This window comes from Manis javanica, chromosome 5, assembly GCF_040802235.1.
Source record: "Manis javanica isolate MJ-LG chromosome 5, MJ_LKY, whole genome shotgun sequence".
Classification (NCBI taxonomy): Eukaryota; Metazoa; Chordata; class Mammalia; order Pholidota; family Manidae; genus Manis; species Manis javanica.
Genome location: NC_133160.1, coordinates 43,250,559 through 43,268,434, shown reverse-complemented (window position 1 = coordinate 43,268,434; position 17,876 = coordinate 43,250,559). Strand labels below are relative to the sequence as shown.

At 38.4% G+C, this 17,876-nt stretch overlaps 1 protein-coding gene across 6 annotated transcripts in view; it reads left to right on the top strand.

The window, feature by feature from the left end:
• Positions 1-17,876, top strand: part of DZANK1 (double zinc ribbon and ankyrin repeat domains 1) — a 120,040-nt gene that overhangs the window by 32,777 nt on the left and 69,387 nt on the right. For all 6 annotated transcript variants that reach the window (XM_073236964.1, XM_037022496.2, XM_037022495.2 and 3 more), the window contains 3 exons: positions 3,130-3,215; positions 6,792-6,909; positions 14,080-14,193. In XM_073236964.1, coding sequence (XP_073093065.1) covers positions 3,130-3,215; positions 6,792-6,909; positions 14,080-14,193 — 318 coding nt within the window. The remainder of the gene's footprint in view (positions 1-3,129; positions 3,216-6,791; positions 6,910-14,079; positions 14,194-17,876) is intronic.

Sequence of the window (17,876 nt, the reverse complement as noted above, 5' to 3'; positions counted from 1 at the left end):
GCAAACCCCAGACCTGCTAAATCAGACTCTGAGGGCGGGGCCAATCATCTGTTTTATTCTAGCCCTTCTTTTGATGTACATTCAAGTTTGAGAACCCCTGAGATAGAGAAAGAACAAGAGTGGTTCTAATTTGGGGTCATGAGAGAGGGCTGCCTTGAAAGAGCGGCATTTGAATTGAACCTTCAAGGTGGATAGAAGCCAGCCTTGTAAAGACTGTGGCAGCAATAACAACAAGCACAGCAAAGTGAGGGATGGCGAGGAGGCTGGTGTGGATGGAGCCTGGTGAGCAAGAGGAGATGAGGTGGGTGAGGTGGGCTGGGCTACAACATGGAGAGCAGTGGTTGTCAGACATTAGGAACACCCGAGGGCTTCAGACCAATCCCAGGAACCCAACCACAGAAACTCTGATTTAATTGGTCTGTTTGTGGGGTTTGGGCATGATTTTATTTTTTTACAGTTCATTTACAAGTGATTCTAACAGGCAAGCATGGTTAAGAATCACAGATGCTATGGCCTTAAGGCCTGTTGTAAGGACTTTGGATTTTCTTCTAATTGTAAAGGGAAACCATTTGAAGGTGAGACATGATCTCATCTACATTTAAAAGTGTTTGGGGTGGGGTTTTTTTTTTGGCTACAGTATGGAGATTAGATTATAGAGAAATAAGAGGGAAATATCATTTAGGTGGCCTTTGCTCCAGGTAAGAAGATGACAGTGGCTTCTATCAAGATTGTAGAAGTAGAGTTGATGATAGGAGCAAGTGGGACTCCAGATATGTTTTGGAGGTAGAGCTGACAGGTTGGCTGAGGGTTCAGGTGGATGGGATGAGGGTAAGGGAGGATCAAAGGATGACTCTCAGGGCTCTGGTCTGAGCACCTGGAGGTGATGGTAGTGTTTACTGAATTAGAGAAGGCCAGGGAAGAGCAGGTGTTTAAGGGCTCATTAGACATTCAAGTGGAGCTGTTAAGTAGACCAGTGGACATGCAAATTCAAATTTAGGAGAGAGGTCAAGGATAGAGTTTTATATTTAGAAATATTCAATATATATATGGTATTTAAAGCTTAGGTCTGAAGAGATCACATGCCAAGGTGTACAGAAAATGAAAAGAAGATAGCATAAGACAAAAATCCTCAATTTACAGGTTGAGCAGAGGAGGATGAGCTTGAAAAGTAGGAAGATAGCCACAACATATGGTGCCATAGAAGCCAAGAGAACTGAGTTTCAAGGAGATGGCAGTGGTCATCTGTGTCAAATGTTACTGAGGATCCAAATTAGACAGGGACTTGCCAGTGGATTTGACAAGATGGAAGTGATTGATGACCTCAATAAAGCCATATCCATACATTCTCACTATATAATACAAGAAAGATGCTCTTATATTAGTTGCCTACTGTAACTATTGTGGCATATTGATTTTTCCATATTTATAAAATTCAGTTTAGACTTCTAGGGGCAGCCCAGGAGCCCCTGCTCTCTTCCTCTAATTCTGGGCCCCAAGTTGCATGTACCTGGAGTCGCATTTTCTATCCAGTCACAGCTGCTTCTCAGGTACTTGTGATTCCAAAGGCTGGTCACACTCATCAAGTATAAAGGAGGGAAAAAGCAGGACTCCCAAACCAGGCTGTGCATCAGAATCACCTGCAAGGAACTTTAAATGTGTATCTGTATTCCCAGCTACACCCTCCCACGGTCCTCCTAGATAACCCTGGGATGGAGTCTGTGGTAAACTTTGATAATCAGCCCAGTCTGAGAATCACTGGCCTAGAAGAACAACTGTTATCATACCAAGTCAAGCCCTTTCCTTCATTTCCAGTCTCTAAATCTATGGTGTAACTTGGCCTTACTTCCCAAGTTCTTCCATCTGCCCACCCGTTTATTTTCTGGAGGACCACAAAGCTGAGACCAGAATAAGACCCAGTAAGGCCTACTTGCAGACCCCAATCAACAAAAGAACAACCAACTCCACAACAGAAGATTGCTCTTCCCTGTTTTCTGGAGGAATGGTTACCTGGTTACTAAATGGGCTAAAAGAGCACCACACTCAACTCCTGTGAGCAGTGCTTGCCGCTATTGCCAGTGTAGTATGTAAGAATACTGATTTTGAGATTAAAACATAACATTTTGAAGAATGAATGGTATATAACAATACACAATCATAACTATTTTCAGAAAAGTCTTAAATGACTATGATTATGTGTTATGTGTCCAGAAATAATTATTTTCTTTGTGTATGAATATTTGGATTCCCTTGCCCACCTAGTTATGTAAGAGTTGTTGTTTCAAAGGTAGAGTAAGACAATATGTAAAGATTCCAAGATTCAGAATTCCAAAAAACTAGGGATATAGGGACAAATTTGGGGAATTTGACTAGATTTCAAAGGACCAAGGTGGTCAGAAAGGGACCACAAATTTATCTTCTTTTTCCTCTACTCAGAATTCCCTTTGTCCTTCTGTCTACCTGATAACTTACTTTACTCTCCCAGGCCCACTCAGATGTTACAGCCCTTCTGCCCTGAGCACATGAATGTGATTATCCATCTTCTAGGCTCCCATGGGACTCAGTACAAATGCATTACTCTATTGAACCCACTGGGTTTCAGTATTTTGTATGTGTACCAGTTCAGCTCCTTGAGGGTAGGGACCACATAATATTTATCTGTATCCCCAACCCTGCATCAATTACTGTACCTGGTACAAAGTGGATGCTCAATTAAAAATGTATCAAAATGAGTTAAATATTTCCAGATAGCAGACAGTTGCTGCATGTTTTCTTAGGTGAGTCCTTTTGAGTTTCCTAGGGATATAATCTTTGAGAAAAATGGAGGTTAATTTAGATTTTTAAATTCTAAAATCTGGTCTGGTCTGACTGCTGATTTTCTGATAGTAAATTCAGATGCCTTCCCTTGTAAACTCTTGTTTTTAATGAATAGACATATCTGATTATTATGAATAGCACTTTAATTTTTCTAATGTTGAGTACTGGGGTAATCATTACTTATGACATTCCCCATCATGGTTTGTTAAAGTATGGATGCTGAATATTATAAGATAAAACATTAAAATGAATTTTTAATTAACTTTTACTACACTCTAGCTTTTACTATGTTTTTGTCTATATCCTTAATTTTAGTCCCCTAGTTTTGCACATGCAACTGGCCAGAAGAGTTTGACAAGCACAGAGATCATGAGAATTCAAAGGGACACAGACTTTCTTAAGTAAGTACTGCATTCTCTTTACTATTCCTTAAATCCTACTTAGACACATTGAGGTCAAAAAGAATTTAAGGATGCGACATAACAATGGTGTTTGTCAATTCCTAATTGTTTTTTTATTTCATTTTTATAAATTTTAAAAGCAAAATTGACATACAATAAACTGCACTTCGTTGGAGACTATAACTGACACTTGTATATATCCTTGAAACTAACATCATAATCAGGAAAATGAACAAAGCCATCACCTCCAAAAGTTTCCTACACTGTACCCTTTGAAACCCCTCCCTCGGTGCCTCCCTATCCCCAGGCAGCTGTTTATCTGCTTCTTGTGACTATAACTTAGTTTACATTTCGTTCCATATGTAAATGAAATAATTCAATATGTACTTTCTTTTGCCAGGCTTCTTTCACTTCCCCTAATTATTTTGAGATTCACTCATGGTGTTGCATGTATAAAGTGTTTATTTGTTTTTACTGCTGAGTAGTATTCCATCATATGAGTACATCACAATTTGTTTCTCTACGCACCTGTTAATGGACATTTGGATTGTTTCCAGTTTTGGGCTGTTACAGATAAAGCTGCTATGAGCATTTGTACCTAAGTCATCATATGCACATATATTTTTATTTTCCTTAGGTAAATACCCTAGAAGTGAAATGACTGGCTCATGTGATAGGTTTATATCTAACTTTTTAAGAAACTGCCAAACAATTTTCCAAAGAGATTACCATTTTACATTCTCACCAGCAGTGTGTGAAGTATTTTCTCTTATTCCTATTTTGTTGAGTATTTTTCTTAAATCAGAACAAGATGTTGGATTTTGTCCAAAGCCATTTTTTCACATCTGTTAAAATGATTGTATGTTTTTCTTTTTCTTGTTCATGTGTTGAATTATAAAGATTAATTTTCAAGTTTTAAATCAACTATCACTCCTGAGATAAACCTTACTTGAAGTATTATCCATTTTATATAATGTTTAATTTGCTAAGATGTAAATAATTTTTTGCATGTATGTACATGAGGAACAGTGGTCTGTAGTTTTCTTGTCTTATACTGTCTTTGTGTGGTTTTAGTATCAGGATAACTGGCTTTATAAAATGAGTTGGGAAGTATTCTCCTTCAGTTTCTGAAAGATTTTGTATAGAATTGATATTATTTCTTCCTTATGTGTTTGGTAGAGTTTACCAGTGAAGGCACTGGGGTTCAGAGTTATCTTTTAAAGAAAAGTTTAAGCTACACATTTAAATTCTTTAAAAGGTGTGAGTCTGTTCAGGTTTATTTATTTCTTCTTGAGTGAACCTTGAGTTTCACTGGCTCTTCTTTTTCTAACTTCTTTAATGTGGAAAATGAAGTCATTCATTTGAAGTTCACTAATCTTTTATTCTAATGTGTTGTTAATCCTGCAGTGTATTTTTCATCTCAGCCATTAAAAAAAATCTGTACAACTTTTATTTGTATATTTTTGTATCCTCTATGTCTCTACTTAACATGCTTATACTTTTCTCCTTAGATATATGAAAACATGGTTTTAATGTCTTGTCTACTAATGCTATCACATGGGTCATATTGGGATTTACTTTTCTTCCGATTATGCATTGTAATTGCCTGTTTCTTTGCCTGCCTGGCAATTTTTGACTGGGTTCCAGACATTGTGAATTTTATCTTGTTGAGTCTTGGGTACTTCTGTATTCCCATAATGATTCTTGAGCTTTATTCTGGAATAAAGTTACTTGAAAGTTACTTACTTGGGAATAGTGATCCTTTCAATGTTGTTTTTAAGTTTTGTAGAGGGGGCCAGAGCAGCATTTAGTGTAGTAATGATTTTTCCTTGGAAATTATTCTTCTGAGTACTTCCCTGATGCTCCATTACACATGAAGTTTTATACTTTGGCTGATTGGTGAGAGCATGAACTTCCCAGATGTGGGTCAGCCCTTTATATAGTTACCTCTCTTCCCCTTTGGTGTTTTTTTCCTGACCTCGAGTAATTTTTTTATGCACATGTACATCAAATGGGGGATTTGAGGGTGACCCTCTGAAAATTTCTGAAGCTCCATGCAGCTTTTCCTGAAAACTCTAGCTGCCTTGATGTCCTCGGGCTCCTGGTTCTATGTATTCAAGTCAGAGTTCCTTTTCCCTAGTACTTGAAACCTCTCTTCTGGCAGTACACTGGAGCAACCATAAGACTTGTGTTTGTTATTTCCTGTTTTTCATGGCTCAGTGGTCATCACTGCCTCTTGTCTAATATCTGAAAATTGTTGCTTCATATATTTTCTGTTTTTTATTTTTTTATTCATTCAGGTGGGAAAGTAAATATGCTCTCTTTTAGTCAACTTACCTGGAAGTAAAAGTCCCTCAAGCTGCTTAGAATTCACTAAAAATATTTGCTTCGGGCCACTTTATCTTTTGTTTTCCATGGGTTGAATACCACCCATTTTCTCCCTCTGGCAAGCTCTTATTCATCCGTTAATATTCAGCTTAAATGTCATGTCTTTTATGAAGTTTCCATATCCTTTGCTTCCTTTGACATTCATAGCCCATTTTGAAAACCTCTGTTTTAATACTGATTTTGATGTATTTTTGTTTTCTTCCCATGGATCTGAGCTCTTCCAGGGTAGGTACCAAGTCCTCAGAGCTGAACTTAGTACGTTCTCAGACGTTTCTGAATGGATAGAAAGATGAGAGCAATGAGATAGTTTGCTCTATGGACCACTGAGTAACACTTCATGAGGTTTGGGGGTAAGGAGGAGAAGATTCTTGTTGCCCTGGTGGCCAATGCAGGAGACATGCTGAAACCTTGGTAACATAGTCTGGGGAGGAAGGACTATATGGGGTAAAGAATGTGAGACGTGAACTCAAATACAAAGGCTGGCAATTGTTGAGAGGCCATGATAGAGACTGGCACGGGCTACCAAGCCATCCAGCGCAGTGTCTGGACATCACAGATACTGAGGGGCAGTTCAGACAGGCAGGTCACGGGATCAGGCCCAGACTGCCTGGAAAGGTATGGCAGCAGGTGACATTCACAGGGGAGCCCAAGTCCAGGAATCCTTTTACTTTGGCCAATATTCAAAACCCAGATAGGTGGAGAAGGGCTAAATGATGGGATACAGCTGCCCAAGAAATGGGGCCAGATGTTGCTGAAACAGGGCCTTGGAACTCTAACCAGGGGAGGGAAGATAAAAGCAGGCAAGAAGCGACCCTCCAGAGTGCCTGCAAGATGTGTCACTCAGACTGGGCTCAGTGGTTAGGCAGGCACACACAACAAGTCTGATGTCATAGGACAAGCCAGAAGTGACATCAAGGCTGCTGATCAACATCTGCTACAGTCAGGAGGTAATGCAGGCCTGGCCTACAGGTGAAGGACACAAGTGGGTCCAGGTGTGAGGCCGCTTTGTAATTAAATGACGAGAAACATCTCCTTGCTTGAACTCACTCCATAGCTTTTGAGAGTGGTTTGCTTGTTGTTTTATTTTTTATTTTACTTTTTAAATATTTGAATACTTTTAGATTTTTACCTGACTTTTTAATGTGAACTCATCAGAACCCAGCCAATCAGGAACCTGTTTTGTTGTAGGTGTGCCCACTGCCTTGCCCCCCGCCCATCTGATCCCTTTGCTCGCTTCTGTCAAGAATGTGGCTTTCCTGTCCCACCCATATTTGGCTGTCGTCTCCCACCCCCAGAAGGAGCTCAGGTGAGCAGCAGAATCTTTTTGTTTAAGTATCATTGATAGACACTCTATGAAGATTTCACATGAGCAACATTGTGGTTACTACATTCACCCGTATTATCAAGTCCCCCCCACACCCCTTGCAGTCACTGTCCATCAGCACAGTAAGATGCTGTAGAGCCATTACTTGTCTTCTCTGTGCTGTACTGCCTTCCCCATGACCTACCTAACAATGTGACTGCGAATTATAGTGTCCCTTAATCCCCTTCTCCCGCCCTCCCCACTCACCCTCCCCTACCCCTTCCCTTCAGTAACTGCTAGTCCCTTCTTAGAGTCTGTGAGTCTCCTGTTGTTTTGTTCCTTCAGTTTTGCTTTGTTATTATACTCCACAAATGAGTGAAATCATTTGGTACTTGTCTTTCTCTGCCTGGCTTATTTCACTGGGCATAATACCCTCTAGCTCCATCCATGTTGTTGCAAGTGGGAGAATTTCTTTTGAGCAGCAAAATCTTTTTAAATGCCCTCCATTTGTTTATCTGATATTTATTTGCAGAAGTAGCAGAGTGTCTGGTGCACTAGAACCACAAACATAAGTACTTGGTGAAAAATTACTGGCAGGTTAATCTCTTGCTGTCTAAATTCCTACCTAAGGAGGGAAACACTTGTTTGCAGTATCATTTCTTTTGGTGGCCTTGCCTCAGCACAGGCTCAGAGAGACTGAAATCTTATTGTTCAGTGATGCACACATGGGTAACTATGTTTTTCCTACTCATATGATATTTCTGTTCATAACTTGGATACAGTAAAGAAATAATATCCTAGAAATAAATGGAAAGAAGTACTAATTACTGATTACAAGTCTATATGTCCATAATAATGTGGACATTATTCTGTCCAAAGAAGTTATTTGTATAAGCCCTACGTAGATCAATGTATCTAAATTAAAAAGCTTTGACTATTAAATGTAGATAATACTTGATATTACCCTACTAATGAATTTGTAATTAGTTAGAAAACATACTCAGCTTACTAAAAATCAAAACCTTAACCAAAATATGTTCATTTTTATGCACTCGATACTCTGCTTTTTTTTTCAGTAGGGTTTACAAAATGAAATAAAAAGATCTGTGTTGAGTGAAAAATGACCATCTTTAAAAAGATAGTTACTTAGAAAAAGTCACCAATTCAGTGATTTCAAAGTCTAGAGTTTCAGAATTGAGTTTGCCTTCAAGCAAAGGGCCAAAATCCAAGTGGATATTTTTTTTTAATTTACGGCAATTTATTGCTCAAAATGGTTGTAGAAGTTAATTTAATTTACTTTGTGATATATTTTGAACTCCATGAAGAAGGTAATACAGCAAATAAAATATGAACAGGTCTCGTTGGTTTAAATTTTACCTACTTACGTTCATTGGTGCAATGTCAAAGTTATTTTTTACTGCCTTGAAAACAGAATGTCACAACTTTGTTTTTAGAGTGAGAAAAGTAATTAATATAAATTAAATAAAATATTTAAAAGATGAACTTTGAAATATATATACTCGTCCCAAAATTATATTTATTAAATGGCTACAATATTTCTTTGTAATTAGGTGTTTTTTTTGGTATTTTTTGTGATAAATTTTTTTTGTAATTTAAACTATTTATTGAGTACTTACTGTGTCCTGCTGTTAGCCAAGGTTCTGAGATTCCAAGGAGCGGATCGTGCTCCTATGATCCTAGACCTGGGACACTCAGACTCTCATGAGAGAGATGCAGAAGTGTGCCTCTCAGCTCCAAATCCACCCTTCATTGCCCTGCCTTTTGGTACTGGTGTTGGACCCTTTAAACGTTTCTCCTTTGCCAGCTGTTTTGATTCTTATTTTTGTCAGTAAAGGGAGACTGCTGCTCAAGTGTGGATGTGACTTTTCCTCCCGGTTCTGGTACGCTTTCCACTCTTCTTGCTCTTATGGTGCTCGGCTACCCTCTGGGAACCCCTAGTTGTACTGAATCCCTGTGAATTTCAGTGGAATCCTATGGACACCATCTCAGTGAGATCCACTGGCACCCCTGCCAGCTTCTAGATGGCCCTCAAACCTCCCAGTGGGCTGTTTCCCAGCAAGTTGCAGCAGCATGCCTGCATGTGGCTTCCTAGAATGTTCCACCAGCTCCCGAAGGGGGATTTCCTAACGAGTTTCATTTGACCCCAGTTTTTGTTTGTTAGCTCTGGTCTGTGTCACCCTGATGAACTTCTCTGCCATCCACTCACTGGGCAACAGCCACACACAACTCAATGAAGTCTGATTTCCACCTTGGGGGAGTAAGTGCTTCTTCCAGATTTGGTCCTCTTTGGGTTCTCTGCCTCACCTTAGAGGTAGTGGCTCCTCCCTATAATGGATATTCCTATATTCTTTAGAGTTTGCTTTGTCCATTAGTAGTCAATCCTCTGTTACTCATTAATACTCACATTAGACATTTCATGTTCAAATTACTGTGTGGTTTCTGTTTCCTGACTGGACTGTGCTACAGAGTACCAGGTACTTGGTGCCTGATACTTGGTACCAGGACTGGCCCTAGGAACCAGACCTGCAAAGATGGAAGTTTGAAAGTGGTTTGGCCTTTACCTTTGCTCCAGAGCAGCACTGAGCCCCTTACAATGGCAAACAGAAAGCATGAAGTGGCACCACAATCAATCAAGCTGTCGCATGGCTGATAGTGACAAAGTGCCAACTGAAGCAAGTGTTGTGATTGGCCAGGTGGCTGCTACCCTCGGCTGCTGTGGCAGTGATGATGACTACAGAGAAGGTAGGGTGGGAGGATCCTCCTGAAGAGATGCAGGCATTCTCAGAAACTGACAAGCCAGGACCTTTAAGCCATAGTCTGAGAACTAGAGCTGCGCCCCAACAAGAGCCCTAAAAGCATCTACTTCTTGTAACTCCAGGGCTATGTTGCTGAATTCAGACACAAAATTTAATTGTATGTGTTTTTGAGTTAAAATACCAGCTGAATTCATTTTATCACCATGTTTCTTATGTGAAAGGGCATTAATTGGGAAAAAATGGGACCCTGAAACTTGGAATGCAGATGTTGGGTTGGACTCAGATGAAACTAATTGACAGTCAAAAATCCCTAAATTACTCTGAGCCTCATTGTCAGTGGATGTAGCTTGCCCTCCTTTCTGAAAATACTAGCCTTTCTTTGCTTGAAATCTCTGTGATAACCCCACCTGGGGCAGGGCCTTGAGAAGGGATGCTTATTCTCCTCAAGACCCACCACACCCACCCTGAACCATTACTATGGCCCAATTTCAGCATGTTATAGTGGGACCGGTGCACTCTGTGATCCAGGAGGAAATAGATTATACATGACAAGAAAAGCATGACTGCTAATATGGGGAACAGGCGTGGGGGTTGATTTTAAATGATGGCAGAATATAACACTTAATCAGACCAAATTCATGGATATACATACACCTTCTATAGATTCTGGATTTAATATGTTGCTAATGCAACTGGATGTGGCCTTAACTGCTCTTTTGGTTGGCTGACTAAAACTCGGACTCAGTAGTGGCCTATGTTTAGTGAGACTGAGATACAAGAACTCCCTAGCATGTGGAGAAAGATAGGAATGTTGGAGCAGCCTTGTAATGTGTTCTGTACTCTCCAACTCTTACCTGTGTTTCACAAGAAGACCCAGAAGACACTCTCTTTACTAAGGCATTCAGGAAGACACTAATGAAAGCCCTTGCGTCCTTGAAAAGTTCTGTGGCTGCTTTCTTTTGTAGTCCAGGCATGACTATGGACGATCCTGCCATTGAGAGGGGCTCCCTGATTTCAGCGGAGCTAATGGGATTCCAGAGTTGCAGAGGTTAAGTGGCAGCAACTGCCAAAGATGAGGGGGCATATCTACTGTAAGGGCAGCAGTGATCTGTCAGTCACAGGAATCTGATCATGGTGTTCCTAGGAATGAATTACATGGCAGCCTACTTGAGTATTACTTGGTCTATGTAATTGGAAAAAACACTAGGTCTTGTAGCCAAACCTGATCTGAGTCACCGTAGTGGAGCACCCAATTCTCTCACTGTTTCCAAACTTAAGTCAACTCACAAACCCAGAGCTCCTTGATTGAGGATGGACCCTCTATCATTGCAAGTATTGAACCTTTTCCAGAGATCTATTGCCTTCACTAGAGTGACTATGCATCTGGGGAAAGGATTAGCATCAGAGCCGTTAACTCGCCAAAGATTTGGACATAAAATCTTTGGCTAATTAATGGCTCTGATTGATGCTAATTCTTGGGAGATCTAAAACACCACTGTGGTCCACCAGTAAAAGTTGGGTCAGGTGATAGGTGCAGTCTTACCTCAAGTCTGACTCATAGTTTTTGCCTCATGTAGTTTGGGGATTTGTTGTTATGTTTGTATACATTTATAATTGCTATGTATTCCTGATTTTTTAAACCCTTTTATCATCACAAAATCTCTGTCTCTAGTAATATTTCTTGTCTTAAAGTCCTATTTTTTTATCATTATGTAGCCACTCCTGCTCTCTTGTGGTTACTATTTGCATTATATATCTTTTTCTGTACTTTTACTTCCAGCCTGTTTGTATCTTTGAATCTAAAGATGTATCTGTAGCAGACAGCATGTATTTGCATCTTGCTTTTTTATCCAGCCTGACAATCTCTGCCTTTGAATATGGTGTTGAGTCTGTTTACATTTAATGTCATTATTGATATGATTGAATTTACATATGCCATTTTGCTGTTTGTTTTCTAGTTGTCTCATCTCTTTTTTATTCCTTTGTTCCTCCTTCACTGCCTTTTTTGTGTTAAATAAATAGCTTTAGTCTGCCATATTAATTCCTATGCTGATTTTTTTTTTTTACTATTTAAAGTAATTTTCTAATGGTGCTTTAGGGATTACAATATGCACCTTATCACAATCTATTTCAGAATAATTTAACTTAAATCCAGTAAAATAAAATAGTTTTGTTTCAATATATCTCCTTTTCCTTCCCATTTACTTATCTCTTATGTAACATACATATTATATAAATTACATAAATATGTCATAAACTGAAAATGCATTGTTACACAATCTTATGTCATTTAAAGATAAGAAAAATATTTATGGAGTCATTTATACTTACCCATGTGTTTATTATATCTACGTTCTCATTTCCTCACTTCTTTCCTGATAACCTGATAACTCAGGCTTATCATCTAATGTCACTTATTTTCAGCCTGAAGGACTTCCTTTCCTAAAGTCATGTCTGCTAGCCATCTCTCTCTGTCTTTGTTTATCTGAGAATGTTTATTTTACCTTCATTTTTGAAGGATAGTTTTCCTGGATATAGAATTCTGTTTGACAGTTATTTTTAATATCAGCCTTTGACTATGTGATTTTCCTGACTTTTGGCCACCATAGCATTTATGTGTGCTAAGTAGTTCCTAATAACTTGATCCTTTCCAGATTTTCTCTTTGAAATGTAGCAATTTGACTACAATGTGTATAAGTATGGGTCTCTTTGTGTTTATCTTTCTTGGGATTGATTTTTATTAGGTCTGTAGATTAATGTTTTACCTCATATTGTGGGAAATTTTTGACCATTATTTCTTCAGATTCTTCTTTTGTGCCTTTCTCTTCTTTCTTTCTGGGACTGTTGATATGTTTTGTATTATACCACAGGTATTTGATGGTCTGTTTATTTTCCTTATTTTTTTCCCCTCATTATTCTTCAGACTGGGAAATTTCTATTGAACTATATTCATGTTCACTGACTTTCTTCTGTATTTCTGATTTACTATTGATTTCCTCTGGTGATTTTTTTTTCATATATTTTACTTTTCAATTACAGGTTTTGATTTAGTTTTGTTATTAGAATTCCTATCTTTTTATTGATAGTCCCTATTTTTTTGATCGTCATTGTACTTTCTTTAATTTTTTAAACATGGTTTCCTTTAGTTCCTTGAACATTTTGACAATAGCTTTTTAAAATCTTTGTCTGCTAAATCTAACATCTGGTGATACTATTTCTATTGACTATCTTTTTTTTTCCTTTGAGTATAGGTCAAGCTTTCTTGTTTTTTTTTTATGTCTCATACTTTTTTCTTGAATTCTGGATATTTTAGATAATATAATGTGACAACTCTGGATTCTGACTTTTCTTCCTAGCACTGTTATTTAATTTTTTTATTTACTTGGAATAACTTTTTTATTCTGTCTTCCCTAAAATGTGTGGCCACTGATATCAGGTTTTCTTTTTCTTATTTTTATTCTTAAGCCTGGGGTCACCCCTGAGTCTGCATAGCTTAGTGTTCAAATAAAGACTGGTCAGAAGTTGTGCTCAAACACCTTCGTCCAGTAAGGCTTCCACTTTCTGATGATGGCTCTATGTGTGGGCTGAGTAGAACATACAAAGTTCAGGCTATTTTCAAGTCTGCTCAGCCTTAACTTTATGCCGACCTCTCTTACATCTCCATGTAAAGTCTCCATCAGCCAGGGATTTGTAGGTGGCTCAGTTCCCCTCTGGTTTATGTTGTACACATATCCTCCAGTTAACCTAGGGTCTGTCTGTGGAGAGCTTATTAAGCCCTCTGTATTTGACTTACCTCCTGGAACTCCCTATTAAATCCCTGCCTAGTTGATGGTCCACTGACTGCCTCAAACAGGACCACAGTCTCAGGCTAGTGGAGCTACTGGCCCTCCCTCTTTGCTTGTCACTGAGATCATCAGCTCCAAATCAGGTCAGCCCTGCTGATCAGCAGCCACAAAGCTGCTGGGTCTTCCCAGTCTGCTCTGGTAGAGCTACCACACTGATAGAACGGGAGGATGAGAACAGCCCCCAGCAAAAACCACACAGACTTGTAGTATTCTTATCTGAAGTTAGTACTTTCAGTTTGTTGACTGCCTTTGGTAACTTTCAGAATCTGAAATGGTTTTTTGTACAGTTTTAGCTTACTTTATAATTGCTTATTGGAGAGAGTATCTGCCCACTTCCTCACTCCATCATGTTGTAAGATATTTCTCCCCCCTTTTTTTTTACACTTCACTTTTCTACAATAAACATGTTTTTACTCTTAATCAGAAAAAAAAGAATAAAGCAACTATTTAAAAATTTTTATACAAAAGTAAATGGAAGTTTACATTCTAAGTTGTACTTATAGCTTCATTTTTTTCTTCCCAAGACAAACTTGACCTCTTTCTTTGTGCAGATGGGCTTATGTGCAGAATGTGGAAACATGGTACCCATGAACACTCCCATCTGTGTGGTGTGTGAGGCCCCTCTTACTCTCCAGCTGCTGCCACAGGCCAGCCTCCGCTTGAAGGTAATGAAGTGTGATTCTGTAAATACGTGAATAAAATATAATGAAAGTAGTGTTTAAACAATTAAACATCTGCAGCTGGTAGATTTGGCTAACAGTTGATAAGCTAATACTTGTGAACAAAATCCACTCTAACTTTTGGAAAAGCAGGCTGCCCAAGAGTTTAACCTGCCAGTAGGATCTATAATGTTAATATGTTAATGTACATCTATAATGCACAGGGAAATGTGTTTCCTAAACATGGATTTTGAGGACAAATTGTATTACAGCTAACTCAGACAATTTTTTACTTCATATATTTAAACTTGAACTTACAATTTTTTCCTTAATAGGGTTTCATGCTTTTGTTTCTTTTTATTTGATTGTGAGCCCCTAATATGTAGAAAAGAAGGATTAGAACTAGTCATGTGGATGAAAGTTAAGTGTCACTGTGTATTTTCAGAAAACCTGGCTAACCAAATATTATCACAAATTTTATACAAGAGCAGATTAAACCTTACATCCTAAGATCTACTTACACCTTCAGTGTTTGCATCCCAAGACAAACTTGACCTCTTTCTTTGTGCAGATGGGCTACTAAAAATGTCTGTTGTAGAATCATTGAACATACAACTGTATCTTCTCTCCATTTTTCAATTTAAAGTCCCATTCACCTCCTTTTTAATCTTGAGTAAAGGTCACTAAAAGATAAAATAGATTTCATAAAGAGAATTTGGGAGATAACAGAGCAAGAAGTTTTTGTCATAAGGGAAATGCATGGACTTAATGTACAATTAGAATTCTAAAAGCCCTAAAAAGACTTTGTATATTCTATATGGGCAAAGTATATTGAACTTTATAAGAGAACAGATAAGTTCACTTTTTCTTCTACATCCACTGTGAAAGGTTTTAAAGTGTCCCAGATGATGTAAGGCTTCAGAAATGATATTTTGAAGAGCTCACTGGGCCATAGTCAGGTAGATGCAAGGTTATGAATATTTTCAATCTCAAGAAACATTAGTAACACTTCTCACAGGAAGCCACTGTACAAGCCTGGAAGCCTGTCTCTGGACTTCTTATACATGAGAGGGAGAAATCCACTTCTTGTCCAAAACACTGTTATTTTGGCTGTTTTCATTCCAAACTCTTTGAACTATTCAGAACAAGAGGAATAGGGGTGTTAGTTATAAACTAAATTCTATACTTATGCCACCTTCTGTATTTGAAATCCAGAGTTCTCCCTATTTTGTGGGAAGGCAATGAGGTGCAAAGGTATAAGTAAGTAATGTTTACTTTACATTTTGAATCCAATATTGCAGGTAAATGCAGGACTTCTGTAGTGATTACTGGCATTAAATACAGGAGTGATCCCTTAAAGTGCAACCTTTGTAAGAGACGATCACTTACAACTTACTTCTACTCAATTGATGGGCAAAAGTCAGAACACATACCCTATAGTGAGGAAATCAACAAAGAATTCAAAGATGAAATTTAGAAAATAAACCTTGCTTAACTTATGATGAGTTTTTTTTATTTTGCCATTATTAATGTATAATTACATGAGCAATATTATGGTTACTAGACTCCCCCTATTACCAAGTCCCCACCACATACCCCATTACAGTCACTGTCCATCAGCATAGTAAGATGCTATAGAATCACTGCTTGTCTTCTCTATGTTATACTGCCTTCCCCATATCCCCCCAACCCTGCTACATTATGTTTGCTAATTGTAATACCCCTTTTTCCCCCCTTATCCCTCCCTTTCCACCCAACTTCCCCACTCCCTTTTCCTTTGGTAACTGTTAGTCCATTCTTGGGTTCTATGAGACTGCTGCTGTTTTGTTCCTTCAGTTTTTGCTTTGTTCTTATGCTCTACAGTTGAGTGGAATCATTTGGTACTTGTCTTTGTTCACCTGGCTCATTTCACTGAGCCTAATACCCTCTAGCTCCATCCATGTTGTTGCAAATGGTAGGATTTGTTTTCTTCTTATGGCTGAATAATATTCCGTTGTGTATATGTACCACATCTTCTTTATCCATTCATCTACTGATGGACACTTAGGTTGCTTACATTTCTTGACTATTGTAAATTGTGCTGTGATAAACATAGGGGTGCATATGTCTTTTTGAAACTGGGCTTCTGCATTCTTAGGGTAAATTCCTAGGGGTGGAATTCTTGGGTCAAATGATATTTCTATTTTGAGTTTTTTGAGGAACCTCCACACTGCTTTCCCCAATGGTTGAACTAGTTTACATTCCCACCAGCAGTGTAGGAGAGGGTTCCCCTTTCTTCAAATCCTCACCAGCAATTGTTGTTCCTATTCTTTTCTATGTTGGCCATCCTAACTGGTGTGAGGTGACATCTCATTGTGGTTTTAATTGCCTTTCCCTGATAATTAGCAATGTGGAGCATCTTTTCATGTGCCTGTTGGCCATCTGAATTTCTTCTTTGGAGAATTGTCTGTTCATATCCTCCGCTCATTTTTCAAAAGGATTATTTGCTTTTTGGATGTTGAGGCATATGAGTTCTTTATATATTTTGGAGGTTAACCCCTTGTCAGATACGTCATTTACAAATATATTCTTCCAGACTGTAGGATTCCTTTTTGTTCTGCTGACAGTGTCCTTTGCTGTACAGAAGCTTTTTAGCATAATGTAGTCCCATTTGTTCATTTCTGATTTTGTTTCCCTTGCTCAAGGAGATGCTTTCAGGAAAGAGTTGTTCATGTTCATTCAGGAGATTTTTGGCTATGTTTTCTTCTAACAGTTTAGTGGTTTCAAGACTTACATTCAGATCTTGGATCCATTTTGAGTTTACTTTTGTGTATGCGGTTAGACAATAATCCAGTATCATTTTCTTGCATACAGCTGCCCAGTTTTGCCAACACCAACTGTTGAAGAGGCTGTCATTTCTCCATTGTATATCCATGGCTCCTTTATCATGTATTAATTGACCATATATGCTTGGGTTTATATCTGGGCTCTCTAATCTGTTCCATTGGTTTATGGGTCTGTTCTTGTGCCAGTACCAAATTGTCTTGATTACTGTGGATTTTTAGTAGAGCTTGAAGTCAGGGAGTGTAATTCCCCCTGCTTTATTCTTCCTTCTCAGGATTCCTTTGGCTATTCGGGGTCTTTTGTGGTTCCATACAAATTTGAGAACTATTTGTTCTAGTTCGTTGAAGAATGCTGTTGGTATTTTGATAGAGATTGCACTGAATCTGTAGATTGCTTTAGGCAGGATGGCCATTTTGACAATATTAATTCTTCCTATCCATGAGCACTGGATGTGTTTCCATTTATTGCTATCTTCTTTAATTTCTCTCATGAGTGTCTTGTAGTTTTCAGAGTATAGGTCTGTCATTTCCTTGTTAGGTTGATTCCTAGGTATTTTATTCTTTTTGATGCAATTGTGAATGAAATTTTTTCCTGATATCTCTTTCTGCTACTTCATCGCTAGTGTATAGCAATGCAACAGATTTCTGTGTCTTAATTTTGTATCCCGCAACTTTGCTGAATTCAGATATTAGATCCAGTAGTTTTGGAGTGGATTCTTTAGGGTTTTTTATGTATAATATCATGTCATCTGCAAACAGGGACACTTTAACTTCTTCCTTGTCAATCTGGATGCCTTTTATTTCTTTGTGTTGTCTGATTGCTGTGGCTAGGACCTCCAGAACTATGTTGAATAAAAGTGGATAGAG